The sequence below is a fragment of the Camelus bactrianus genome, chromosome 2, assembly GCF_048773025.1.
Source record: "Camelus bactrianus isolate YW-2024 breed Bactrian camel chromosome 2, ASM4877302v1, whole genome shotgun sequence".
NCBI classification, from domain to species: Eukaryota; Metazoa; Chordata; class Mammalia; order Artiodactyla; family Camelidae; genus Camelus; species Camelus bactrianus.
In genome coordinates this window covers 97,750,778-97,778,209 of record NC_133540.1, presented here as the reverse complement: position 1 = coordinate 97,778,209, position 27,432 = coordinate 97,750,778, and the positions used below count along the sequence as shown (strand labels likewise).

At 45.2% G+C, this 27,432-nt stretch overlaps 1 protein-coding gene across 3 annotated transcripts in view; it reads left to right on the top strand.

Annotated features, from left to right (window-relative positions):
- Positions 1 to 20,793, top strand: part of CRACD (capping protein inhibiting regulator of actin dynamics) — a 234,425-nt gene extending 213,632 nt beyond the window's left edge. For all 3 annotated transcript variants that reach the window (XM_074347374.1, XM_074347363.1, XM_045524974.2), the window contains 7 exons: positions 1,171 to 1,335; positions 3,737 to 3,805; positions 5,907 to 6,089; positions 6,741 to 9,624; positions 15,350 to 15,540; positions 16,119 to 16,281; positions 18,247 to 20,793. In XM_074347374.1, coding sequence (XP_074203475.1) covers positions 1,285 to 1,335; positions 3,737 to 3,805; positions 5,907 to 6,089; positions 6,741 to 9,624; positions 15,350 to 15,540; positions 16,119 to 16,281; positions 18,247 to 18,407 — 3,702 coding nt within the window. In that variant the 5' untranslated portion in view covers positions 1,171 to 1,284 and the 3' untranslated portion in view covers positions 18,408 to 20,793. The remainder of the gene's footprint in view (positions 1 to 1,170; positions 1,336 to 3,736; positions 3,806 to 5,906; positions 6,090 to 6,740; positions 9,625 to 15,349; positions 15,541 to 16,118; positions 16,282 to 18,246) is intronic.
- Positions 20,794 to 27,432: the final 6,639 nt, after the last annotated feature.

Genomic DNA, 27,432 nt, shown 5'->3' with positions numbered 1-27,432 from the left:
AAATGTCAACAGTGCTGAGCCCTGAGGTAGAGAAAGGCAGTAGTTCATATAATACATTCAATTCAGTAGCCTTTCAGACGACCAGGACATCCCTCTTTTTCTTCCAGAGTCATTTGTTTTCTCTACCCATTAAATATTTTATATCTCATGTATCTAGCCCATGAAATACCTTGCCCCTTCATAAGCTATTATGTTTATATATTTTTCCCCAGAGAATTCATTTCCTTTTAGGTCTGGCTTTCCTCTAATTCTAAATACTATTTACCTTCCTAATTTCTATCCCCTGTGTTTTCTCCTTTCTCCCTAGCCATTCAGTGCTCTCCCACCAGGGATCAGCCCCTCTTTGGCCCTTCCTCCACTTGGCTCCTTCTGGCCCGTAGGTCACAGTAGGTAGCTGCCGCAACGCGAAGGTGACGTCCTAGTGGCAGGACAAGACTGCGCTCACCTTTTTATTTTTATTTTTAGTGGAGGTACTAGGGATTGAACCCAGGACCTCGTGCATGCTAAACATTCACTGTACCACTGAACCATGCCCTCTCCTCAAGACTGCTGTCCTCTTTTCTGTGAATTCAGCATCGATCATGGAAAGACTTGCGGACCCTGGGGCCTTCTTCCCCTTGCCAGCAGTACCCACTGTGACCCAGACATGATGTTCAAGCTAGGGGCTGGTGACGGAAGTAGATGAAACATAAGTATTCAAGAGGAGTGTGTCCAGAAGAGGCTGGAGGGTTCCCTTGTCTGTGCAGCCACAAGGGTCTTGATTTCCCCCAGTGGTTCCTGCATTTCATGAAACTATTTTCTATACAGTTTTTGTACCTTTAAAAGACTTAGATATAAATTAATTTATAGGTTAATCAAAAAGTTTTTGTCATACCCAACTTTCGGTTCAGAAATACAGTCTCTCTACCCTCCTGGAAATGTTGGCATCTCCAGGAAAGAGGTGGCTGGATGGAAAAGCTCATGGCTCGAAGGTGGGAAAGAGAAGGAGAAGTTGTTAGACAGGATCGGTCACTGCGGGCGGCATCAGGGTTTGCTGGCGTGTTGTCTAGTCTAGAAACTAGCCCTGTACTGAGTACGCCTCAGGGCCTGCTGGGCATGCTGGGGAGCCAGGTCGTGGTTATTGGGAGCCGCTTCACTGCTTCAGAACATCTTTCTTTCGTTTCTCTCCAGCGACAGCTGGGCAAGAACATCAAGTTTGGGCAGCCACCACCCACCGCCATTCCCACGAAGAAGGCAGACAGTGGCGAGGCCCGCTTGGAAGAGGATCCATTCCTGACCAGTCCCATGGAAACTGTGACTCAGCAGGACAGCATCCTCTCTGACCCCGAGAACAAAGTAAGGCTCCTCCAGGGAATGACTCGGATGCTAATAAGCCCGGGAGGATGTTGGGCAGTGGACAGGAGCATCAGTAACACAAGGTCTGCAGTGAGGGGCGTAAGGGGGAGGGTTCCCGATGAGTAGCCCAGGGCTAGAGGGGCACGTCCTGGGTGAGTGCCTGCCCTGCAGTGGAGCCAGCGTGGAAGAGGGGGAGGCAGGGGAGACGTGCCCTTTCCACACACTCTTCTCAGTGTCTTCCTCTTGGGTTAGCCCACCTCTTCTGGGAGCCTTGCCTGGCCTCACCCACAAGCTGTCCTGTCCCCTCTGTGCCTTCGCTGTGCATCCTTAGTGCCTCTTACACATTTGTTCTCTATCTACATCTGTGCCCATGGAACTGTTTTCTCCCCATCTCAAAATGTTGAGTTCCTTGAGGACAGACTGGATCTTACACATCTGTCTCCCCAGGATGTAGCTACTGCTTACTTAGGAGCACTGAATAATTACTTGTCAAGTTGGACTAATTTAAAGGGAAATGAGGAAAGAAAGAAGTATGTGCTCAATAAGATAGAACATATCACACAGACCAGCTTGAAGTCTGCTTAGTGTGGAAAGAAATTCACATTGGTCCAGCACCGTCCTCTCTGAATGTGGTCTTTTGACACTTTGGAAGAAACCCAGTGAGCGTATCCTGAAATAAGACTCCGAGCAGCAGAAAGGATGCCCTCAGGCCTCTCTGGGAAAAGGAAGAGAAGTCCTACCAGCAGCTAGATAAACTGTTCTCCCAGTGAGGCTCGGAGCCTTCCGTTCGTAGAGGAAAGCGTTCTCTGTGCTGAGCCTACCATGGTGCCTGAGATGATGCTGGGTGTTATTAAAATGTCCCTGGAGGAGGTCATGCTTCTTATCAGCTAATATGTCGTAGGAGTAGTAAGAAAGATAAGCGACTTGTAGAGCAAAGGAAGGAGAAAAAAGGACAGTCTCCCCTGTGGGCCGTCTCTGCCTGGGCCGGACCCTGCTGACTCCTGGCGCCCACACATGTAGGTGGTGGGTGGGGTGGCGGGGGAAGCAGGTACGGGGCCCATCTCTCTCCCTGAGTCATCATCACAGAAATGCTCCCTCCAACTCGGGTGCTAGGCAGCAGCGATGGCCACCAGCCTTGATTCAGGGATTTCCTACGGGCCAAAGCAAATGTCTTTCCTGTTACCGAAGACCTAATAAGGGCAGGACACTGTGGCCTGGGGGAGAAGGAGGATCCTTGGTTCAGCAGGCGATACCCCGATACCCTGGCTGTGGGTCCCACAGAGATAAGCAGGATTAGGCCAGGGGCTGCCTCCAGGTAGTTTGCATTCTAATAAGAGGAGAGTCAGACAACAAGCAAGTCAACAAATAAAGACATCGCACGGTTTTGGATTAATAAAAATGCTACATAGGAAGTAAAGCAGGATAACTGAAAAGTGAGTGATGTGGTTGGAGACAGGCTGCTTCCTTAGATAAGGAGGTCAGAACTGCGTAAGCAGATCTGGGGGAGCGGGGGTGAGGGGTGTTCTAGGCTGAAGGAAGAGCAAGTTCATAGGCCCAGAGATGAGGTGGGCTTGTCCTGAAGGAGGAACAGAAAGCAGGCCAGTGTGGACGAGGGCAGGGGTGGGTAGAGCACAATATGGAGGCTGGATTGTGTAGACCACTGGAGAAGGGGTGCATTCTGTTCAAAAAGTAATAGTAATTTTAATCAGGGTAGCAACATAATCTGATTTGTGTTTTCTAAAGATGCAACTAAGTGTGATGTAGAAAATGAATTGAGGTAGAGCATGCTGATGTTAGGGCTCTGGAATGGACCATGAGACCCTTTTGTAAAAATGGGTGATGCAAGACAGAAGGTGTCGCTGGTGCAGATGACATGAGGTGTGTGTACCCAGGGCAGGCAAGGTGCATGGGGTGTGAATTGTCGCCCTTTTTCTTTTCCTTCCTTCCTTCCGTTCCTTCCTTCCTGGGCTTTCTCGCCTCCTCTGGTCAGCCACCTTCTCAGCCCAGCCCCTGTGTACCATTGAAATGGCCCTCTTTCCTTCTCATGGAGAAAAGGTCTGGCAGATGAAGGGGGTGGGAGGCAGCCAGCAAAGCTGGAAGCTCTGAGGTTGGAGCCGACTTCCCAGGTAGGGTGGCGGCAGGGAAGCACCCCAGATTCTCTCAGCAGTGGGGAAACACCTCAAGGGCGGCAGTTGGAGGCCACCTGGCTGGGAAACGTGTTGGCTCGGGGAAGAGGGGCTTGCACACTGAGCCTCAGGAGCCCCAGTGGAGTCTGGACATCAGCAGAGTCCCCTGCGTGGGGGAGGGGCGGCCCTTGCCAGCACAGACACTGAGTGCCTGGTTACCCGCCCGGCACTTCCTGTCCTAGCTTGTGACTGGAGCGCTCTCTCTACTGTTCCAGACCAGTGAGACGCCAAGTTCTCCGAGTCCTCTGAACCTGCCTGGAGCCAGAAGTGAGATGGAAGAGAAGGTAATATGATTTGAACTTATGTATTTAGCGTCCTTACTTTAACTTCCATTTTTCCTTTTTTTGGGTGATCTTCTGCCTCATTTTTCCATTCATAAATGCTGTCTTTATCCACTTCTTTAAATTCCTTCAAAATGCAACCAGTGGTAGATGTTGGAGTGTCTGTTTCCACGGCGATGCAACTGCTGGAACTGAACCCAGCTCAGAAAAATAGCCACACTCCCGGCATGCCTGTGTTTGGAGTCTCAGGTATTGGTAGTTTTCCTCAATATATCTTGTACTTCAAGACACTGGTAAGCCATTAAAAAAAGACATTCCAGAACACCTGAAGGTAAAGGGTCTCTTATTTAGAGATGCAAAAAAAAAAAAAAAGAACTTGGCATTTCTCTCCTTGTCTGTATTTTTGGTTTTTAACATTGCATTGAAACCTGGACTTGACCTGCAGGAGTCTAGGGCGCCCTGTGGAGATCACGTGCACCTTTTCTGCAGAGGCCGGTCCACTCTCATGAGGATTTGTCACCTGCACTGGGGTCCAGGTGTCCTCCTGGGGATTGACAGATAGTCTGGGGACAGGTCCTGTCCCCAAGTCTTCTGAAGGGGGTGGCTCAAGACAATTCCACCACCTAGATGACGAAGAGGCCCGGCTTGACTAACTAGAAGCAGAATATTGCATATGAATCTCAGCTTCAGTTGTTCTGTCTGTGTCTTCAATCTATCACATTTGGCTCTAACTCCTTTTACTCACGCATCCATTAGGGGATGGAAATAAATGTTTAATTCATTTCTCATCAACAGTAGTTCAGAATTTGACACCTATTATAAAGATAACCATAAATAAATAAAGGCTTAGGAGACCTAAGCCTGGAATTATTTTTCCTTACCTCCATGCTTCTTGTCATAAATTAATGTTTACTGAGCACTCATTTCATTCCTGCAGCTAGCTGGGTCCTTTTACTTTGTGCATAAATAGGGAAGGTAACTGCAAAAAGCAAAGCCATCGGCTCAACCCCAATGACCCTGCACTCACAGATGAACCTTGGCCTCAGTGGGTGCTGCACCTGTGTCTGAGCTGCCAAGAGCGCCCTCTGCTGCACAGTGCGTGGTGTTGCCAGGAGCCCTTGCCTTTGCTGCTGGCCTATGAATTCTCTGTAGTTACAGGCATAGCTTCTTACCATCTGATTCAGTGTGGCTTCTGAGCCACAGTCCCTCTGACCTAACTAAATGTGCATAGTTGATCCGAGGTTGTGGTTTTTAAGTGACCCCATCTGTATTATAGACCTGCAAGCATGGTGCAGTCCATCCTTTGAAGAATTGCCCCTCCCCTGTGTGTGGCACATTTCTGCCCTTCATGTCCTCACCCAGGCTTCCTCCTTTTCCCTTCTAGGTGAGCTTCAGTGCTCGGTGACTTTGGAGTGATTGTGCAAAAACATTTTTGCTGCTTAGGAATTTTATGCCCTAGGCACAGAGGTTATACTTTATTGTTCCTTCATTCTTTCAACAAATATTTATTGAGCACTTACCAAGTGAAATGTGCTACTTGGGCGTAAAGAAGACTGATACAGATGTGAAAATGAAATATTCCCTGTCCTAAAGAGGCTAAGGTAGGAGCTGAGGAATGTACACACGATGTCTGAGGCAGTGGAAGGCACTTAAGAGTTCTTAGCATACAGATGAGCTAGTCCAGGGCACAGCAAACTGCTACTTATTTTAGACCTTGGGGCTACAACGTTGCAACTAGCAGACTCTCCTTTGTTCTGCGCTTCCTTTGTAGTGCAGAAGCAGCCAAGAACAATGATGTGGCTGTGTACCAGCAAAACTTTCCTTACCCAAACAGGCTTTGGGCATAATTGGACCCTCTAGGTATGTCTTATTGACTCCTGATCTAATCTAACCCCCATATCACTGAGAGGAGGAAAACTAGTCCCTGAAAGATTAAATGGCCTTTACAAGTTAATACAAATTGTCACCAACAAAACAAATACTCAACGTCTTTTGATAAGCAGTGCTCATTTCACTATGCCCGTGGGCGCCCCCTGCTGGCCAGCATCGCCTGGATAGGTCCGGGCTGGGCGAGCTGACGGCGTTATTTCCATCTCCACTGTAGGTTGCTCCATTAAAACCGTCTCGGCCAAAAAGGCACTTCTCTTCTGCTGGCACCATCGAAAGTGTCAACCTAGATGCCATCCCCCTGGCCATCGCTCGCCTGGACAACAGTGCTGCCAAGCACAAACTGTCCGTTAAGCCAAAAAACCAGAGGGTGTCAAAGAAGCACAGGCGACTTATCGGGGTACGTATGTCCTGGCTGCCCAGGAAGATGCCCTTGTTGGCTGGGCACTAATGCTGCCTAGCAGGGTGGTGCTGTGAGGGGCCTATGGGAGGAACAAGGTTTCTCCCTTCCAAGGATGTAGCCCTATTGCAGGGAACAAGGGTGAATTGTCCATTTCCTTCCCACCACCCTTTCTGACTCGTCCTCCGGGGGCTGGTGGACCTCAGAGAGAGGGGCCTGCCTTCCCGGGGGCTCCAGACACTGCATTTGCTTTGCAGCAGACAGATGGCCCACTTTCTTCTGCCACAGCTTAGCCAAAGGTTCTTCGGTTTGATTAGAGCAGACTTCTGAGTCCCAAGTTTCAGGGGACATTGATGAAGTGCAAATCTCATTTTCCCCTCATATTCCTCATGCTGGACTACCGGTGATTACTCATGTGTATTAAGAAAAAGGAATCTGAGGATGACATAGAGAGAGGAAACAAAAATGAAGTGCTCCCCCCCCCCCCCCCGCAGTTTATTCTTGGTGTGAGAGATGCCCAAGGTTAGGGGTCTCTGCTTAGACAGGTTGCCCATCCTTTTGAGATGAGGAGGGCCCCCCACATTGTGACTAGGATTGTAATGGTAGCTTGTGCATAAGGCAAGCTAACTCTGTCCCCTTTCCCAATGTTAGGATCGACAGAACGAGCATGGTGGCCTTCCACGTCAGCTGTCCCTGGACCAGAACGGACACCCCGGAGAAGAAAAGCCCATTTGGCATGAAGAGGAGCCAGAGCTGCTGGACTCGGAGGAAGAGAGGCGACGCCAAGAAGAATACTGGCGAGAGCTTGAGGCCAAGTGCAAACGGCAGAAAGCCGAAGCTGCGGAGAGGCGACGCCTGGAAGAACAGAGACTCCAGGCCCTGGAGAGGAGGCTGTGGGAGGAGAACCGTCAGCAAGAGCTCCTGGAGGAGGAAGGGGAGGGAGAGGAGGAGAGGGATGTCCAGGAGGAGGTAGAAAAGAGGCAGCGTGAAGCGGAGAGGCCGAGCCCGGAAGAGCCGGGCTGCCGAGGCCCAGAGCGGAGGGAGCAGGAAGAAGGAAGGCGCGCGGAGGCCGGGGAGCCGAGGCGTCCGGAGGAAGAGGCGCATCAGGAGGAGCCGGAGGCACTGAGCCCGGGGGAGGCCCCGAGGCAGTCGCTGGAAGAGGAGGAAAGAGAGTTGAAGGAACTCAGAAGACTGGAGGAGCTGGAGGAGCAGAGACAGCAGGAGGCCGAGAAGCAGCGGCTGGAAGAGGAGAAGAGGCTGGAGGAGCTCAGGCGGCAGGAGTTGGAGGAGCTCAGGCGGCAGGAGGAGGAGAAGCAGGAGCAGAGGCGGCGGGAGGAGGAGGAGCAGCGGCGGCGGGAGGAGGAGGAAGAGCAGAGGCGGCAGGAGGCAGAGGAAAAACGAATGGAGGACCTCAGAAGGCAGGAAGAACTGGAGCTGCAGAGGCGGCAGGAAGAGGAGGAGGCGAAGAGGAGGGAAGAGCTGAGGAAGTGGGAGGACATGGAGGCAAAGAGGAGGCAGGAAGCGGAAAAGAAGCTTCGGGAAGCACCGAGAGGGGAAGAGGAGCATCCGCCGCAGCTGGACCACAAAAGGGGCTTGAGGAGCCCATTTCAGAGCGACTTTGCAGAGAAGCTAGAAGAACACAAACACCTGAAACTCAAGAAGCCAAGAGAAAACCCTGAGGAACCAAGTATTTGCGAGAAGCAGAGCCCAGTGGCCGCCGAGCCATCTGGAGAGCAGCAGGGAAAGCAGGGCGATGTTCCCGGGGATGATCGTTGCGGACATCAGGAAAAGAGAGAAGAAACCAACGCACAGCCTCCACAGAGACAAGAGGCACAGTTGGAAGAGACGCTGGCTCCACGGGAGAAGAAAGAAGCTGCTGCTCCAGAAACAGACAGAAAGATGGAGGAACTCAGATGGCAGGAAGTGGATGAGAGGCAGACCATGCCCAGACCCTACACTTTCCAGGTGTCGTCAGGAGGGAAGCAAATTCTCTTCCCCAAAGTCAATCTGAGCCCGGTGACGCCGATGAAAGATGCAGGACTCGCCTCCACTCCCCAAGAGCCAAAAGCGCCCAAAGCCAGCCCGGCCTCCCACTCCCTGCCCTCCTCCCTGAGCATCCCCCACACGGCCATTCTGGTCACGGGAGCACAGCTCTGTGGGCCAGCTGTCAACTTGAGCCAGATCAAGGACACAGCTTGCAAGTCTCTCCTGGGCTTGTCAGAAGAAAAGAAGCACGTGGATGTCCCCGCCCTGGAGAACCCACCTCGAGCCCCCGGCGACCCCCGGGCAGGTGGTGGGAAGGCCAGGCCCCCGCAGGAATCTCCGAGCAGTGTGGCCGCACTTGCTGAATGGGCTTCCATTCGGTCCAGAATCCTGAAGAACGCAGAGGGTGACCATCGCAGCGAGAGAGACCAGGCCCGGCCCGGTGATGAGTACCTTCCCAGGGGCCGATGTGATTCCCGCGGGAACCTCCGGAGGACCCCGCCGGTAAACGCGAAGTTCTCCATTAAGCCTGCCTGGCAGAAATTCCCTGATGGGGGCGCGGAGGCCTCCAAACAGAACACAGAACCGGAAAGCATAAAAAAAAAATTGGTGCCGGGACCCAGCGAAGAGGCGGCGCCCCAGCCCCCTGCTGCTGACACTCATGAGCCCTTGAAGGCTGCAGGGAAACCGGGGGCGCGCCAGGAGCCAACGGATACCACAGAGGGGTACAAATTTGCCAAAGACCTTCCCTCTTTCCTTGTTCCAAGCCTTCCTTACCCTCCGCAGAAAGTAGTGGCCCAGGCAGAGCCCGTGACCACTTCGGACAGTGAGACCACAGGTGGTGTAGGAAAGCCAGACCCCGTGATGCCAGGTGGAGAGGAAAAAGCCTCCCCTTTTGGAATAAAATTGAGAAGGACCAACTACTCCTTGCGCTTCCACTGTGACCAGCAGACAGAACAAAAGAAGAAGAAAAGGCACAGCAGCATGGGGGACAATATCGATGGGGCGCCACCGGCCCCGGGGGGCACAAATGAAGAGAAGGAGAGAGAGGCTGCGGCCCTCAGGCATGGCCCGTCCTTCCCCCTGGAGAGGAAGCAAGCCCCATCCACCTGGAAGGACCTCACTGAAAGCCCTTCCAGCCATTCCCCTCCTGCAGGCCAGCCCCGGCCCCCACCAGCCAGCAGCCAGCCGCCAGCTCCAGAGCACGACAAGGCAGCGAACAGAATGCCCTTGGCCCAGAAACCAGCCCTGGCTCCAAAGCCCACAGGTCAGACCCCACCGTCCTCCCCACTCTCCAAAGTGAGCCGGCCCTACTTGGTAGAGCTGCTGGCTCGCCGGATCGGGAAGCCAGACCCAGAGCCCAATGAGCCATGCAAGGAGGGCCAGGACAGCAGTGACCCCCGGCCACTGTCTCCCCCACCCCCTGAGGAGAGGAAGCGGCAGAAGTGGGATGAGGAGGAAGAGATGGAAACAGAGAGGAGACCAGCTTCCCTGGCTCCTACTGCAGCCCGGCAAGAGAAGCCTTCTCTGACCCCTGAAGCCGGGAGGAAAGGTGCGTAGCTGTAGGTTGCAAAATTCTGCTTCTATTCAGCCGGTTGTCTGTGTCACAGCTAAAGCCAGAGCTGCCCAGGCCTGGGAGTAGCCCACAGAGCTGATGTTGGGGCACTTCCCTTCATTAGAGGCTGGTGCGCCATTCCCCAAGGGCCCTCACTTGTGAGTCATAGGGAAAAGCTTTACTTCTCTTTACAGCTGTGGACTGACTCTCTTAAGTGGCCGACTCCCATTAATGATCCTTCCTTACACAAGTAGTAACACAGAATGATACGCTTTCACTTGACAATGGAAGTTGAAATGTGGTCTGGATCAATGCAGATGTCATTAATCTTGATGAGGGGTCCATGCAGTTACGTAAAGACTGGAGTTTCCTAGACCAGTGTCTGTGCTGTCTCTTGGCAGTAGCTGCACCGAGGTGGGAAGTTAGGGGGCTGTTGATGGCTGTATCCGCCCAGGGAGCCTAGGTGTGCATAATCAGCTTGGTCTCACTTTTATGCACAACATTCTGCCTGTGCATCCCCCACGCATCAGCTTTCCACCGTGATGCCCTCCGATAACAACATGGTAGAGCAACCTTTACTCCTGGCTGCCCCTCGTGTTTCTTCATACTGCGTGTTTGGGGCAGCTCGGCCATCACTTAGATTGGCTTTGGTGCCCCTGAGAACATTCATCTGATACTTTTTCTTTTCTGTTTTGCAGATTAGTTGGTCAGGTGTGGGTAGTAGCCCAGGAAGTTACATTTCTCAGAGAAATTCTCCCCTTAGGTTTTTTAAGGGCAGCTTTAAGCCTTCTCTCTCTCTCTCTCTTTTTTTTTTTTTTAAATAAGGAGACAGTGGGGCATAGTGACACTTTATTTCTTGTTTGTTTGTTGTTTGCCCCTTCAGAGTCAGAAATGGTGGCTGGCACTGGAGATACAACAGGTAACATGACACAGTGTTACCTGCTCTTGTACCTTCTTCTAGACACAGTTACAATTCAGTGTGATAACAGAAATTCAGCCAAGTGCAGGGGCTGTGAAATGAAACAAAAATATTATTCATCCCAGGTGTGGGAGAGGGCAATGGTCAGGGAATACTTTCTGGAAGAACCTCTGTTTAAACTATGACATGAGAGAGAAGTAGGGGTTTGCCAAGCGATGACAAGCAAGGATGTTACAGGCAAATATCTGGAAGCCAGAAAGTGTGTGATGCCTTCTGGAGAACTTGAAACAGTTCAGCATTGCAAGAGTTTAGAATGAGATGGGGTGTGCTGAGAAATACCACTGCCAATCATGAAAGGGTTCTCACTATGTTGAAAAGTTTGTACCAATTCTTAGGAGCAGTAGGTGTCTACCCTAGGAAGGTGCTGCCTGCCTTAACTGTAAACCAAGCAGCCTGCCGTGAGCTTGACATTCATTACCTCAGTGTACCTCCTCAGTACAGTTCAGTAAGGTAACTGCTATTTTCTTATTCTCACAGATGAGAAAACCGAAGGTAACCATGTTTAGGCAGCTTGCTCAAGATCGAACAGCAGCTCCTAAGTAGCAGAGCTAGGATATGAACCCCAATTTTTCTGATTCCAAAACCCTCCTGGATGTGGGTCACTGTGCCGGGAATGTGGTTTATGGCGAGTGTGTGTCTCGGCCTCTGCTACCCATTTCCTTGTGGGTTTTTTTCTGTACACCTGATGTGGAGGAGTCACTCATCTAGTTTGTGGATTTGTTTTAGAAGGAATTGTCCTGTGTGTGGCTGTAAATTCAGTGTGTCTGTGGAAGGAGGGGAGTTCAGGATCCTCTGATGTCACCGTCTTGAACCGGAACCCCCATGTTTAGTTTTGACATTAGTGTCTGTGTTACTAGCTTCCATGGTATCATCAGAGTTCCTCTCAAGCCTATTGATGGACATTTGGGTTGCTTCCATCTCTTGGTTATTGTGAATCATGCTGCTGTGAACATGAGTATGCAAATATCTTTTTTAGATTTTACTTTCAATTATTTTGGATAAATAACCCAGAAGTGGAATTTCTGGATCATATGGTAATCTATTTTTAATTTTTTGAGAAACCACTCGATTATTTTCCATAGTGGCTGCACCATTTTATATTCCTACCAGTGTCACTCAAGGGTTCCAATTTCTCCACATCCTCACCAACACTTGCTATTTGTGGGTTTGTTTTTTTTTAATAATATACATTCTAACAGGTGTGAGGTGATAGCTCATTGTGGTTTTGATTAATGAGCACCTTTTCACATGCTGTGGGTCATTTATATGTCGTCTTAGGAGAAACATCTATTTAAATCCTTTGTCCATTTTTTAATTGGGTTTTGTTGTTGCTGATTTGTAGGAGTTCTTTCTATATTTTTTCAGTCCCTTTTAATAGTAAAAAATCCTCTAGGCACCTTTAGTGATAACTCTCTCATGTTAGTAATTAATCTGTTGCCTCCAGTGTCATAATCAAAACTCCAAGCTATATTTCAGACTAAGTGTCTCCCTTGTAATTTGGCGTGCTTTGGGCTGAAATGCTTATAGTGGGGACGCAGACACAGTCCACTTCTGCCCTTCCTTCCAGCCCAGAAACTGGCTCCACAGCTGGGGTGAAGGAAGGGGGAGGGGTAAAGCAATGAAGTTTGCTGCATTTGGGGGATACAGTGCTGATTCTTCTGTGTGTTCCTCAGACCCCTCACCTGCCACTTTCTCTTCCTGCAATTCCCCTATTTCAGTGGTGCCTCCTCCAGGCAGCCCTGCCCCTCTCTCTGCCACCCACTTGGCCCGCACCTGAACCTCATGCAGCACTCAACAAGTGTCGTCCCAGCACAAGGGCCTCTTTTCCAGGCCCCTGGCAGACACTGTCCTTGCCTTTGAACTTGTCCAGGTGTGAACAGAACCTCAGGTGTGCAGTTTGCCCCACAGACTCCAGGAGACCCATCAGTTCGTCTGAGTGGTCTCATTGAGGACCTTCTCCCTTGGCTTAGCCCCCTTCCCTCTCTAGGGGAGAGGATGTGGGAACACACCATGCTCCAACAGTCTTTTCCAAAGAAATTCTCTGGCTGCTTTTGCCTCAGCTCTGATATTTCTATGACCTTAAGGTGGCTGTTTGGCCACCTCATAGGCCAGTCCTGAGTAGGTGGTTGAGCACATCTGCTCAGAATGAGGGAGCTGGTGCCATTGATTATTTGTTACAGACGTCCTGGGGCTTCCCTGGCTGAAACTCAGACAGGAGTCCCATTTTAACATCCTGTTTTCTGTTTATTGATCCCCAACTACATCCAGACCTGTTAGGCCCTTTACACATACTACATTATAGCCTTTTTAAAAGTCTGGTCCGTAACTCCAGGATGTGCTACAGATCTAAGAAGATAAAAACCTGGCTAGAGATTTACCTTTTCAAGTTATTTTAGTCAACTATAACTGTAAATAATTATGCTTTAAAGATATTTGGGCCTTTGTGATAAACCCAGTCCAAGTTGTTGGCAGGAAACTCGCCCGTTGCTTGAAGGACCTTCCCAAGCAAGTTCAAGTACGATTCCCTCTTACATAACTGCTTTAAGTGGAAATCAGATCTGGGCAATTTGGGTTTTAGACATTTTACAAACAGGTGTTACCCAGCCCTTGAGTTGAAAAAAAAAAAAAAAAAAGAAACTCATTTAGTTCCTGTGTATGTCAGGTGTCTCAGTTAAGCACAATGATTTAAGTGGTAAATATTTTTAATTTTCTGGTTAACTGAAGATTAATCAAAAACTCCTTTCAGTTTGAGTTTTAAAAAAAACTTCTGAAATGTGTTGCTTTTCTTTCCTTTGTTAGATCGTAACCAAATCTTTATTTGATGATTAGGAATATTGCAAATGCCCAAGACTCATTATAAATAGGAATTCTCCTTGTACAGCATTATAGATCTAAAAGTTGTAGAAAATTAAGAGGAATCTGCCCTTTTTTATGCTTGAATTCCTGGTTTGGTGGTTCTCGATATGAAGTTCAGTTAACTTGGAGCCCTGATTGGTAACAGGTGTATCATCAAAGTGTAAACTTTTGTTTGGTTTCAAAAGAACAAGACTTAGAGCGAGCCCTTTCCCTTGGAGACAGTGAAGGATTCAGTGTCAGAACAGTTATCTCTAAAAGTACGTAATTTTCACCTGGGATCCCTTTAGTCAGAGATCATTGTCTCACAGACATAAGTAACAAGAGCACTTGCCTTTGTGGAGTGGTCACTTTATGCCAAGCACTGTTCTAAATGTTCTTATACCCAGGACCTCTTTTAATCTTCACAGCAGCTTGATGAGGCATGCGACATTCTCATCTCCATTGTATGGATTAGAAAACGAAAGCTTAGGGAAGTAGCATTTCTGACGTCAAACCCAGGTCTGCTCAATTCCAGAGTCAATTACAACCTCTGATCGCATCCACCTGGGAAGTCTGTTGCCGCCAGTTGCACAGGCGAGACAGCCCACCAGGAGAAAAGCCCAGACCGGGAGTCCGAAGTCCTAGATTCAGGTTTGAGCCCCAGCACTAAGTGCTGGGTGACTCTGGGCGCTGCTCTTGGCTGTGGACCCAAGTACTCACATCTATCCAAAGAGGCCCTGGACCATTTCCCACTGTGCTCCTTAGAGTCCTGCTGTCCTCGGCAGCCCCTCTACGCAGAGCAGTGCCCCGCTTTCCTCCTTGAAATACTGGTATTCCACTTGTTTGGTGGAGGGAAGAAGGTCCCACTGAAAAAATTAAAAAGCAATTAAAAAAGAACAACAATTAATGAAATAACTGCCTCTGTAGGCCTGAGGGTTTTGACATTGAAGACTATTTTTTCTTCCATTTTGAGGGAAGAGGAATGCTTGTTTTCTTTTTCTGTTGATTGAAGATGTTATTTTCCCACCCAGTGGAGTCACTCAGGCATCAGTACAGCGTGCATTAGAAAGGGATAGTTGACTATTTCATGGGCTGATTAATATGTCACAAGTTTTAAGAAGTGAGGGACTGAGCTGAGTGAGCAGTTGGTTTCACTGCACACCTGCTTTTGTCTTTACTGATTATGATCTCAATTTCAGCATGTTGAAAGGGAGTGGCCGCTGGGTTCTCACACCACCAAGCAGTTCTGACACCAGCTGGTGTCAGTTCAATTTAGTTCTGACATTTTCTGCCCGGAGATAGCATCAGATCCCACAGGTTAAGGGCTCAGTCCTACCAGGCTGCATCTAATCTAGATGCCAATCACAAATCCGGGCTGTTAATTTACTAGAGCAGCTTACACAACTCGGGGAAATATTTTACTTGTTAGATTATCAACTTATTATAAAAGGGTATAACTCACACAGCCAGCTGAAAGAGGTGCACAGGGAAAAGTATGTGAAAGGGGCCTAGAGCTTCCTTGCCTTCCAGGCAAGTCACTCTCCCAGCACCTCCCCGTGTTCCCAACCCAGCTCTACAAACCAGTCCTTTTTTTGTATGGAGGCCTCATTACATAGTCATGATCAATTAAGTCATCAAGAACTGCTGATGGAACTCAAACTCCAGCGCCTCGCTCCTCCCCGGAGGTAGAGGTGGGACTAAAAGTTCTAAACCCTCTCTAATCAGGTGATTGGCTCCACTGGCAGCCAGCCTCCATCTTGAGGTGCTTTCCAAAAATCACTCATTAACAGAACAAAAGACACCTTTATGCTCTCATCATTTAGGAAATTGCAAGGATTTTAGGAGTTCTGTGCCAAATATGTATTTCTTACTGTGTATCACAATATCATAGTCTCTTTTTCCCCACAGAAAAGCCAGTGCTTCAGAGCAGACACTCTCTAGATGGCTCCAAACTTGTGGAGAAAGTTGAAACCCCGCAGCCACTGTGGATAACGTTGGCGCTGCAAAAGCAGAAAGGATTTCGGGAGCAGCAAGCGACTCGAGAGGAGAGGAAGCAAGCTAGGGAGGCCAAACAGGCAGAAAAGCTCTCCAAAGAAAACGTGAGTAGCCTGGTCTTCAGCTTTAACTGTGTCTTCCTGAGCTTGGCTCTCTGAGTTCACAGGATTTCTTTTTAAATGTCGGTGGGTGGGGGTGGCTAGCTGGGAGTGGTGGAGAATACGTAGAAAATAGAGCAATAAATAAGTTGACCACTGTTAAACCAAGGAGGCATTTTCAGTTAGAAATTTGATTTGATTTCCTGATGCTCCTAGGTTAACCAGATTCAGCAGAATCCATGCACACAACCCTGATATAAGAAATATGAAAATGATTTTATTTGAGCAATGAGTTGAGAGGAAATTAGGAGCCTTGCTCCGTGGCCCTGATTGTATAGCTAGTCCAGTGGGGCTCTTCTAGGAAAGTACAAAGTACATAGTGTCCCGTTTGTGACATTTGCACTGAGCTGCTCCACAGCTGGGGCCAGGGTTGAGCGCACGCTGCTCCCCCACGCGGTCCAGCTCTCCCTCTGGGAGCAGAGGATGGGGGCTGGCAGGTGGAAGCCTCCAAGGCCTTGCACAGTCCGTCTTTCCCTGTCCTTGGGTTGAAAACAGGCTTTCCGTGACTTTCTCTGCCCACCCAGGTCAGTGGCAGCCCGCTGCCGGGAAGCAGCAGTGTCAGCAGAGGCAGTTCCCTGCACAAGTCCACCGCTCAGCCAGAAGAAAAGAAGCCAGAGACGGCAGTGTCCAGGCTCGAGCGCAGGGAACAGCTGAAAAAGGCCAACACTCTCCCTACATCTGTGACAGGTAAGGGAGCAGGTCCATTCCTATTTAACTGTACTTTAAGGTTTTTCTCTTTAGGGCATGTTTTATTTCTCTAGTGTAGTAACTAGCACTTCAGGCATTTCAAAACATAGGCTCACAACCCCATTCATGAACACTGACACTGATAAAGCTCGTCTGATAAAGAGGATCAGAAACTCCTCCACTGTCAATGGTGTGATGATGAACATTTAACATTCAGCTCTTCGGGGAACGGAGAAACTGATTTGTACTATTTGCCATTTTCCGTGGTGTAAATATGGCCCCCATAGCCAATTTCAAGTTACCAATGTAATATCAAGTGGCTTATTAAATTCTTGAATTTTTAACAAGGTGATACGAGCCTTCTCCAACTCCACTGTCTGTAGTTGATCAAAAAAGGTTTATTAACTTCTTGTAGCAAGGAAGACTGAATACCATAAGAACCTTCTAATCTTATATTAGGGTTTGGGGGAAAGGGTGAAATTTAGGTAAAATTTAAATGGAGCAGTGCTTTGATAGGCTCAAAGCAAGGCAGCTGACATCAACTCTGAGCTGAAAAGCAGGAAAAGGCCCTGTTTCCCTTCTTAAGATAAATGTGCAGAAGCTGTATCTAAAAACCCCTACCTGGAGCTCTGCTCTGGTTGGAAATAGAAGCTGTTTCTCTGAATCATGGTGATTTAAGTGGCTCCGATGCTCCGGGCAAAAGTGGGGCGGTCCCTTCTCACTGATGTGATTTCAGACAGCTGACCCAGGTGTGACTTTAGAGTGCAAGGTTGTTCTGCTCTAAGTCCTTGATGTTAATTAACAACAGCAGTGTATAGGTTCATGCCACATAAGAGACATATGCACATTTTAAAAAAACTTCTTTATTCTGTTAAGAGATAAAATGATCCCGTAACATTTACAGCTATTTCCTCGTTATATATCCCTTGGAGGATGGAGAGTCTGAGAGAGCTTCCTCCCAGAGGTTGTTATTAGGGCATCTGTTTCCCCCGCTAGGCAACTCTGGTCCTCACACCCAACCTCTAGACCCAGGATTCTTTTATGCCTTGGATACCTACTAGCTGAAGTCTGGAAATGTAAAGACGTTTCACTATTAAAGCTACATTTACTATTTGGTGAAGAGGGAAAAAAAAAAACTTTGTATTTTGAAAACCACTTTGGAGCAGTGTACAGTTTCTTAGGACCCTCCATGGGCATTATTTCATTTGATCTTATACCCAGGAGTTAAGGGTTCTAAACATTCATTATATGGGTGTGTCAAGAGAAAATTCTTTCAGAATAGTGAAAGCTCCAAAGTCAAAGAAATCAACCTTTCTCTGTTTGATTTCTTGGAAGCACCGAAGGGTTAATGCAGTTAAGAGTGGCTGCACCTTAGTAAAGCAAGCCTTCTGAAGTTTCTGTCTTTTCAATATTTCCTGAATTCTGCATGTTTGTGCCACAGGCACTAAGTATGAAAGGATAAGATGGGACCCCTCAGCTTATGAAGCCTCCAAGTTCTAGTAAATAGGATAGGATGTGCAGGAACTGGTAGAAAAGACTGAGTCATAAGAGCTGGCAGATCCATGGGCCTCAGAGGGTGGAGGCACCCAGAGTACGCTTGGTAGAGGAGGTAACTTTGGACCTCACCAACTACTAAGTTCAGACTGCTCGTTTGATCTTTTGCCTCATGAAACTGGTTGTGTGACTAGAATCACAGAACTTACCTTTACTTGTTATTATCATGCAGGCATGGCTTCTGTGCACAGAAAAAATTAGGCTTCTAGGAATTCTCAGAAATGAGGGTTGACTGCACTGTGCTCACTGGAGTTCTGTATGAAACAGTTATGATCCCATAGCTTTCTTTCCCTAATTCTGCTCCCCAAAGATGCCCCAGTGTTTCACTGGGTTTTCCCTTCTCATCCTTTGATAAATCTAAACGTGGCTCTGACTTGTTGCTTTCTGCTCTTCCCTCAAAATGCAATCTAGTGGAGATCTCCGATTCGGCTCCCCCAGCCCCCCTTGTGAAGGAAGTCACAAAGAGGTTCTCTACGCCAGACGCTGCACCCGTGTCAACAGAACCGGCCTGGCTGGCTTTGGCCAAGAGGAAAGCCAAGGCCTGGAGCGACTGTCCACAGATTATTAAGTAAAGAATGACTCTTATCCATTTCTTTTGCCAGTTACTGGCTCTTCTCTTGCCCTTTTTATTTATTTATTTTTTATATGAGGTAAAGAAACCAAGCTAGGGAAAAGAAGCATGTTTTATAGGCTCTAAAATAATGTTTAGAAGCTGAACTGGTGGTGTTCCTTGTAAAAAGTGTATTTGCACAACCCTAGGTCCTGGTGCCTTGAGCTCCTCCTAGTTCTGAAGAGAAAAATTCCGTCCAAGGGACCACACGAAGCAAAGTCTCCAGACTAAGAATTCCTCACAAGAGCCTGCTGTACCCATTCTGTGGCCCTTCCACACATGCACACCCACACACCATTCAGAACGGGTACTTATGCCATTCTCTGTAATGGTTTTTTAATTCTTTACTCCAGCTTCTTTTATCCAAACCATTTACCATATCTTTGGGGATTCCTACCTTTTTCCATAGTAATAGTGAAAGGGTCATATACAGAAAGAAACAAGAATGCCCATTCTCCTGACTGCAGTAAGCAACTGGAAATTGCAAGTACAAGTCTGGCTCCTGGCTCTGTGCCCATGTCCACTTTTCATGACTTGTCCGCAGCCGGACCCTGTGACATAGAGAGTGAGTCCACCACACTTCTACCCCTCTGCTGAGCTGCAGGCCCTGTTAGACCAGAACTCTCCTTAAGAACATGTTAACCATGTGGCCCAGCTGGCTTCTAGGGAATATTTTTATTTCAAGTGATTAAAATAAAAATAAAAATAAAAGGAAGCTACAAATTCTCTGTCTCTGAGCATCCCCATCTAGTGTAGTTGTTCTTAAGATGTCCAGGCTCCATCCCAGACTTACTCAATCAGAGATCCTGTGAGGATGGGACCAGATGTGTATACTCTGGCAGAAACTATTCAGATAAATTCTGGCATATCAGAAAGTTTGAGAACCTTAGGATACACTGCTTCTAGTGTAATCTAGTTTTTAAAACTCCGAAGGGGAGGCTCACTTCATCCAAATCAGCAAAGATGATAAGGAAAAATAATAAAACAACCCCCCAAACCAGCCATTTATTATAAGGCACAAGAAGCTATTGACATTACCTGTCTCTGAAAATTCTTTAGGTCTTTAGGGAAAGTTAACAGTAAGATAAGATTTGAAACCTTTGTACTAAGGATTTCCTGTGGGAAGTTTCTTTACCACAGTCAAGTAATTCATATTTAAAGTCAAATGTTCAATAACATTTATAATGTAGAGCATTCACCTTGCTACCTTTAAAAACATCTCAGAGTTTTAAGTGGCCTTGTTTTATACACATGTGCTACAAAGAAGGGACTTGGCAACTTGAAAGCCACATATATTCACTTTTATGTTCCCTAAATTTGCTTTACATGAAACACATACAGCAGACTCACACGTTGTTAGTAGTAACTTACATTTCATGGTGTTGGGCATCTTCCCCTTTTCTTAGATTCTGACTTCAAAATCTAAGTACAAATCCTCTGCCTAGTACAAGGGAAGGAATTACATCCTTTTATCCTCTCCTACAAAAACACATTTTATTAGTGTCATTTTCCTTTATGCTTATTCAATAGAGTGTGCTGTTATTCTACTATTTAAAGGATGACAGCAGTTATTTACCTTACAGAAGGCATTTTCTTTCTGGAAACGATGGCTCAGCCTCCTGGTAGCAGCTGGCACGTGTGGTGAAGCGCACAGTTGTACTTTTTGCAAGGTGGAGTTAATACTATATATAGTGGTCCTTCAGACTGTTAAGACTCAATGGAACTTTAAATTTCTATGGCTATGAGAAGCAATTAATATTCCACTGCACGTTTTCCACACTCATGTTCATTTCTAAATCAGATATGTAGGCATTTGTTAGTTTCAATGATTTCTTCACTAACACTTTTAATAGGAATCTTTCCACTTAGAGCCCTGGAAATACAGTGCTACATTAATTATTCTGAATGGACTTTTTCTTTCATCCTATCAGCTCTGACTAATATCACAGTAATGGTAGAAAACAGGTGAAGAAATCAGATCATTAACAAAGAGTGGTACACAAGTTAACTGTACTGGCTTACCTACCACTGAGCCCATACAAGGAGAAATACCTCAGTTAAAAAACTTCCATCAGAATCTTTAAGAGTGTACTGAGGAAATGACAGTCACAGCACTTAACTTCCAAAAACTTCTAAAGGCTACATGTTTAATATTTCATGCAAAAATTACTCCAAATTTGCACTAAATACCAATGAAGTGTTATTTTGCTTTAGCTGTGTTGCAGTCTTTTCTGATCAACAAACTATGGGGGAAGTTCTGTAAAGCATATAAAAAATACAAGACTTAAAAAACATGAATGATTGCTATGTTAAATACGCAAGCTTAGTTTTTTTTTTTTAAACATATACATTTCTGGCAAGGTTATAGATGATTAACCTCTGTTCATAAGACTTATATATACAAAACTAGAGTTTTTATGTTTACTTTTTTAATTTTTCAAGTGCAATTGTTTCTTATACAACATTAATTACTATTAAATTATCATTTTAGCCAGTTATTAGCAAATTGTAGTATGTATTGTCTCTTCTTGTGACGTTTAGTTTTAATTGCTTATTTTAAAGCAGAAACATTAGAGTTACAAGTGTCTTGCAATATTTTTATCAATAATAAAATGAAGTAGAGACTTAACAATGAAAATACCTTAGTGTGATTTTAATATTATTTTGAGATTTTGGTTGTATAAAGTTTTAATGTAAAATGTTCACTATTGAAGGAAAAAGACCTTTCAATAAAAAATACCCACAAGATCTTTGGCACTGATGGAGTTTCCTTTTCAATGACCATTTATACCAAGCTCATGCTTACACAGATTTTGTCAAGAGAAAAATCTCAAGGCATTTTATAGGGTATCTTATCAATTTTCCAGTCAAGATGGCAGAGTAGTAGGACCATGATCTTGCCTCTTCTCACAGCTACGAAAGAACCACAACTGACTGCTAACCAACCATCGAAAAATAGACGGGGGCTTTGCAAAAAAGATCTCCTTCAACCGGAAGCTTAAAGGGGGAACAACAGTGGGATGGTAGGAGGAGCGTGCTCATGATATAATCAGGCCCCATACCTGCCCAGGTAGGCAACCCACAAGCTGAAGAATAATTAAGTCACAGAGGCCCTCCGACAGGAGTGAGAGTTCTGAGCTCCACATTAGGCTCCCCAGCCCAGGGTTCCACTACTGGGAGGAGGAGACCCCAGGACATCTGGTTTTGAAGGCCTGTGGAGCTTAACTTCAAGAGCCTCATGGGACTAGGAGAAACAGAGACTTCATTCTCTTGGGAAGCAGACACAGAATCTCGTGTGCACCAGGTGCAAGGGCAGAGGCAGTGATTTCATAGGAACCTGGGCCATACCTACCTGTTGGTTTTGGAAGGTCTCCTGAGGAAGGAGGGGACATAAAAGCTAGTGCCAGGAGTCTTCATCTACATGAGCTTTCCTGGTGGCTGCCATCTTGATTGGATCAGTAGCACCAAGACATAGACCCACCCAACAGCCTGTAGGATTAAGGGCTGGGAAGCCTCAGGCCAGACAACCTACTGGATGGGGACACAGTCCTACCCATCAGCAGACTTCCTGAGCCAAAATGCCTCTAGACACAGCCCTATCCACCAGAGGTCCAGGACCAAGCTTCACCTAGCAGTGAGCAGGCACTGACTCCTCCTGCCAGGAAACCTGCATAAGCCTCTAGTCCAGCCTCATCCACCAGGGGGCAGATACCAGAAATAAAACAATCCCAAAGCCTGTGGAAGGAATCCACAAACACAGGTCAGACTGTACCCTGGGACCAGCTGGATGCCGGCCGTTGGGTGACAGGAGTGTACTGCTAGAACTCATAGGACATCTCCCACAGAGAGCCACTTCTTCAAGGCTGAGAAACATAACTAACCAACCTAAAAATACAAATAGCAAGATAGACAATATGAGGTGGCAGAGGAATATCTTCCAGGCCAAGGCACAAGATAAAATACCAGAAGAAGTGATGAGGAGATAGGCAATTTATCCAAGGAAGAGTTTAGAGTAATGATAGCGAAGATTTTCAGAAAACTCAAGAGGAGTGTAGATGCACAAAGCAAAGTTTTTAGCAAAGAGTTGGAAAGTATAAAGAATACCCAAACAGAGTTGAAGAAAAAAATCACTGAAATGAATAACACACTAGAAAGAAACAAGAACAGACTAAATGAGGCAGAAGAACGGATCAATGAGCTAGAAGACAGATTAGTGGAAATCACTACTTCAGAAAAAAGAAAAAAGAATGAAAAGAAATGATAATAGTTTAAGAGAACTCTGGGACACTAATAATCACACTAATAATCACAGGGGTCCCAGAAAGAGGAGAGAAAGAGAAGGGACCTGAGAAAATTTTTGAAAAGAACATAACCAAAAATGCCCCTAACTTGGGAAAAGAAACAGTCACCCAAGTCCAGGAAGTGCACAGTTCCACACAGGATCAACCAGCCGGGCCCAGGCCCAGGACTGGCCATGCCTACTAACACAAGCTTTGGGACATCCTGGACCCCTTATGCAACTGTGTTGGGAACCAGCCCCACCTCCACACCAGCAATCTGGCACCAGCTCTGGAACTCTTGGGCCCAGCAACCAGACTCTAGGACTCAGCTCTGCCTGCCAGTAGACCAGCACTAACCTCAGGACTTGGCTTTGCCCACCAAGGGGGGGAATAACAGCCTTGGAGTATTCTAGACCCTGATTCTGCCCACCAATGAGCCAACACTAGCCCTGGGACCCATGAGGTTTTGCAGTCAGCAGCCTCTGCAAAGGGCAGGGCTTGGCAACCAACTAGACTAGGGGCCAACCAAGCCTAGACAGCCTACAGAGTTAGCCCAGCACAACAGAAAGACCCACACAGCACTCACAGTGGGACCTCCTAGAGCATATAGCTCAGGTGATGAGAGGGGAGGGCACTGCTGGGACACAAAGGATGTTTCCCACAGAATGCTACTTGTCCAAGGTCAGGAAACATTATCAACCTACTAGATTCATCAAAAAAAAACAAAACAAAACAAAAACAAAACCCCACAAAAACCCCCCAGCAACTTAGGCAAAATGTGGCAACAGAGGAACATGTTCCAGATGAAAGAACAAGATAAAACCCTAGAAGAACTAGGTGAAGTGAGATAGGCAAATATCCAAGAAAGAGTTTACGGTAGTGATGGTACAGATGGTCAGAGAACTTGCGAAAAGAATGGATACAGAGTGAGAAGTTAAAAGTTCTAAACAAAGAATTAGAAAATATAAAGAAGCAAACAGAGATGAAGAATACAATAACTGAAATTAAACATACACTAGAAGGAATCAACAGTAGACCAAATGATACAGAGAAATGGATCAGTGAGCTGGAATACAGAGTAGTGGAAATCACATGCTGAACAGAAAAAAGAATGAAAAGAAACGTGGACAATATAAGAGACCTCTAGGACAACATCAAGTGCACTAATATTTTCATTATAGGGGTCCCAGAAGGAAGAGAGAAAGGGGCTGAGACTATATTTGAAGACATAATAGCTCAAAACTTCCCTAATCTGGGAAAGGAAACAGGCATCCAAATCCAGGAAGCACAGAGAGTCCTATACAGGATTGACCCAAAGAGGAACACATGAAAATACATTGTAATTAAAATGGCAAAAATTAAAGACAAAGAGAATATTAAAAGCAGCAAAGGAAAAGCAACTAATAACATACAAGGGGACTCCCATAAGGCTATCTATCAGCTTATTTTTTCAGCAGAAACTCTACAGGCCAGAAGGAAGTGGCACAATGTATTTTAAGTGATGAAAGGAAAAAACCTACAATGAAAAATACTCTATGCAACAAGGCTCTTGTTCAGATTTGATGGAGAGATCAAAAGCTTTACAGACAAGAAAAAGCTGAAAGAATTCAGAACCATCAAACCAGCTTTATAAGAGATGTTAAAGGAACTTCTCTTAATGAAAAAGAAAAGGCCACAACTACAAAAAGAAAAAGCTCATTGGTAAAGGCAAACATATAGTAAAGGTAGGAAATCATCTACACACAAAGCTAGTAGGGAGGTTAAAAGACAAAAGTAGTGAAGTCATCTACATCTACAATAAGAAGTTAAGGGACACACAAAACAACTAGAGGTAAAACATGATATCAAAAAACTACTGTGAGGAGAGGAGAATACAAATGCAGGATTGTTCAAATGCATTTGAAATTAAGATAACAGCAACTTAAAACAATCATATAAAAACTTAATGGTAAACCACAAAACTTCCTACAAGCCAAAAATCTGTAATAAATACATACAAAAAAAGGAATCCAAATATAACACTAAAGACAGTTATCAAAACACAAGAGAAGAGAAAAGAAGAAAAAATGAACAAAAAACACCTACAAAAACAACCCCAAAACAATGAGCAAAATAGCAATAAGAACATACATTATCAGTAGTTACTTTAAATGTAAATAGACTAAATGCTGTAATCAAAAGACACAGAGTGGCTGAACGGATACAAAAACAAAACCCAAATATATCCTGCCTACAGACGACTCACTTCACATCTAAAGACATACAGACTGAAAGTGAAAGGATGGAAAAGGTATTCCATGCAAATGGAAATCAAAGAAAGGTGAAGTGGCAATACTCATACCTAACAAAATAGACATTAATATAAAGACTGTTACAAGAGACAAAGAAGGCCACTACTCATTATACTGTGGATCAATCCAAGAAGAAGATATTGTAATATATATAAGCACCAACATAGGAGCACCAAAATACATAAAGCAAATACTAACAGACATAAAGAGAGAGATCAACAGTAACACAATAATAGTAGGGGACTTTAACACCCCACTTATGTCAATGGAAGATCACCCAGACAGAAAATCGTAAGGAAACATCAGCCTTAAATGACGTATCAGACTATATGCACTTAATGGATATATTTAGAACACTCCATGCAAAAGCAGAAGAATACACGTTCCTTTCAAGTGCACAAGGAACATTCTCCAGGATAGATCACATTTCAGGCCACAAGCCTCAGTAAATTTGAGAAAATTTAAATCATATCAAGCATCTTTTCTAACCACAGTGCTATGAGACAAGAAAATAACTGCAAAAAATACAAACATATGGAGATGAAAAAATATGCTACTAAACAACCAATGGATCACTGAAGAAATCAAAGAGAAAAAAAACAAACAAACCTGGGAACAAATGAAAATGAACAATGATCCAAAGTCTATGGGACACAGCAAAAGCAGTTCTAAGAGGGAAGTTTATGGCAATACAAACTTACCTCAGGAAATGAGAGAAATCTCAAACAAATAACCTAAACTTATACTGAAACTAGAAAAAGAAGGACAAATAAAACCTGTAGTAGAAGGAAAGAAAGATCAGAGCAGAAATAAATGAAAGAAACTAAGAAAAACAATGGAAAAGATCAATGAGACTAAAAGCTGTTTCTTTGAAAAGATAAAAAAATTGACTCATTAGTTCAGACTCATCAAGAAAAAAGGAAAGAAGGCCCAAATCAATAAAATCAGAAATGAAAAAGGAGAAGTTACAACTGACACTACAGAAATATGCAAGATCATAAGAGACTACTAAGAACTATATGCCAATAAAATAGACAACCTAGAAGAAATGGAAAAATTCTTAGAAATGTACAATCTCACAAGACTCAACCAGGAAGAAATAGAAAATATGAACAGATCAATCACCAGCAACAAAACTGAATCAGTAATTTTAAAACTCCCAACAAACAAAATCCAAGACCACATACCTTCACAAGTGAATTCAACAAAACATTTAAAGAAGAATTAACACCTATTCTTGTCAAAATATTAAAAAAAAAATTCAGAGGAAGGGAGGCTTATGAACACATTTTACAAAGCCAGAATCACTGTGATACCAAAACCAGACAGATATCACAAAGAAAGAAAATGACAACCCAATATCACTAATGAACATAGATGCAAAAATCCTCAACAAAATATTAGCAATCTGAATCCAGCAATACATTAAAAGTATCTTACACCATGATCAAGTAAGATTTATCCCAGGGATGCAAAAATTTTTCAGTATCTGCAAATCAATGTGATAGACCACATTAACAAATTGAACAATAAAAACCACATGATCATCTCAATAGACAATGGAAAAAGCTTTTGACAAAATTCAATATTCATTTGTGATAAAAACTGTCCAGAGAGTAGGAACATACTTCAACATAATAAAGGCCATTTACGACAAACCCATGGCTAACATCATACTCAATGGTGAAAAGCTGAAAGCATTTCTTCTAAGTTCAGGAACAAGACAAGGATGCCCACGCTCACTACTTCAACTCAACATAGTATTGGAGGCTCTAGCCACAGCAATCAGACAATAAAAGGAATCCAAGTTGGAAAGGAAGAGATACAACTGTCACTGCAGATGACATGATACTATACACAGAAAATCATAAAGACACCACCAGAAAGAGAGAGAAAAATATCATATCACTCATATGTGAAATCTAAAAAAAAAAGGACAGACACTATGAACTCATCTACAAAACAGAAACAGACTCATAATCTTTTGGCCACTGGGAAAAGGGGGTGAGAAGGGATAAATTTGGGAGTCTGAGACTTGCAAATGTTAACCACTATATAGATAGATGAAAATTTTTTCTTCTGTATAGCACAGGAAGCTATATTCAGTATCTTATAATAACCTTTAATGAAAAAGAATATGTAAACAAACATATGTGCATCTATATATATGCATGACTGGGCCATTATGTTGTATATTAGAAACTGACACAACATAACTGACTATACTTCAATTAAAAAAAAAATGGGCAGAAGGCCTGAACAGGAACTTTTCCAAAGAGGAAATGCAGATGGCTGATGAAAAGATCCTTAACATTGCTAATCATCAGGGAAATGCAAATCAAAACCTTAATGAGATATCACCTCACATCTATCAGAGTGGCTATCATTAAAAGGAACATGAATAACAAATGTTGGC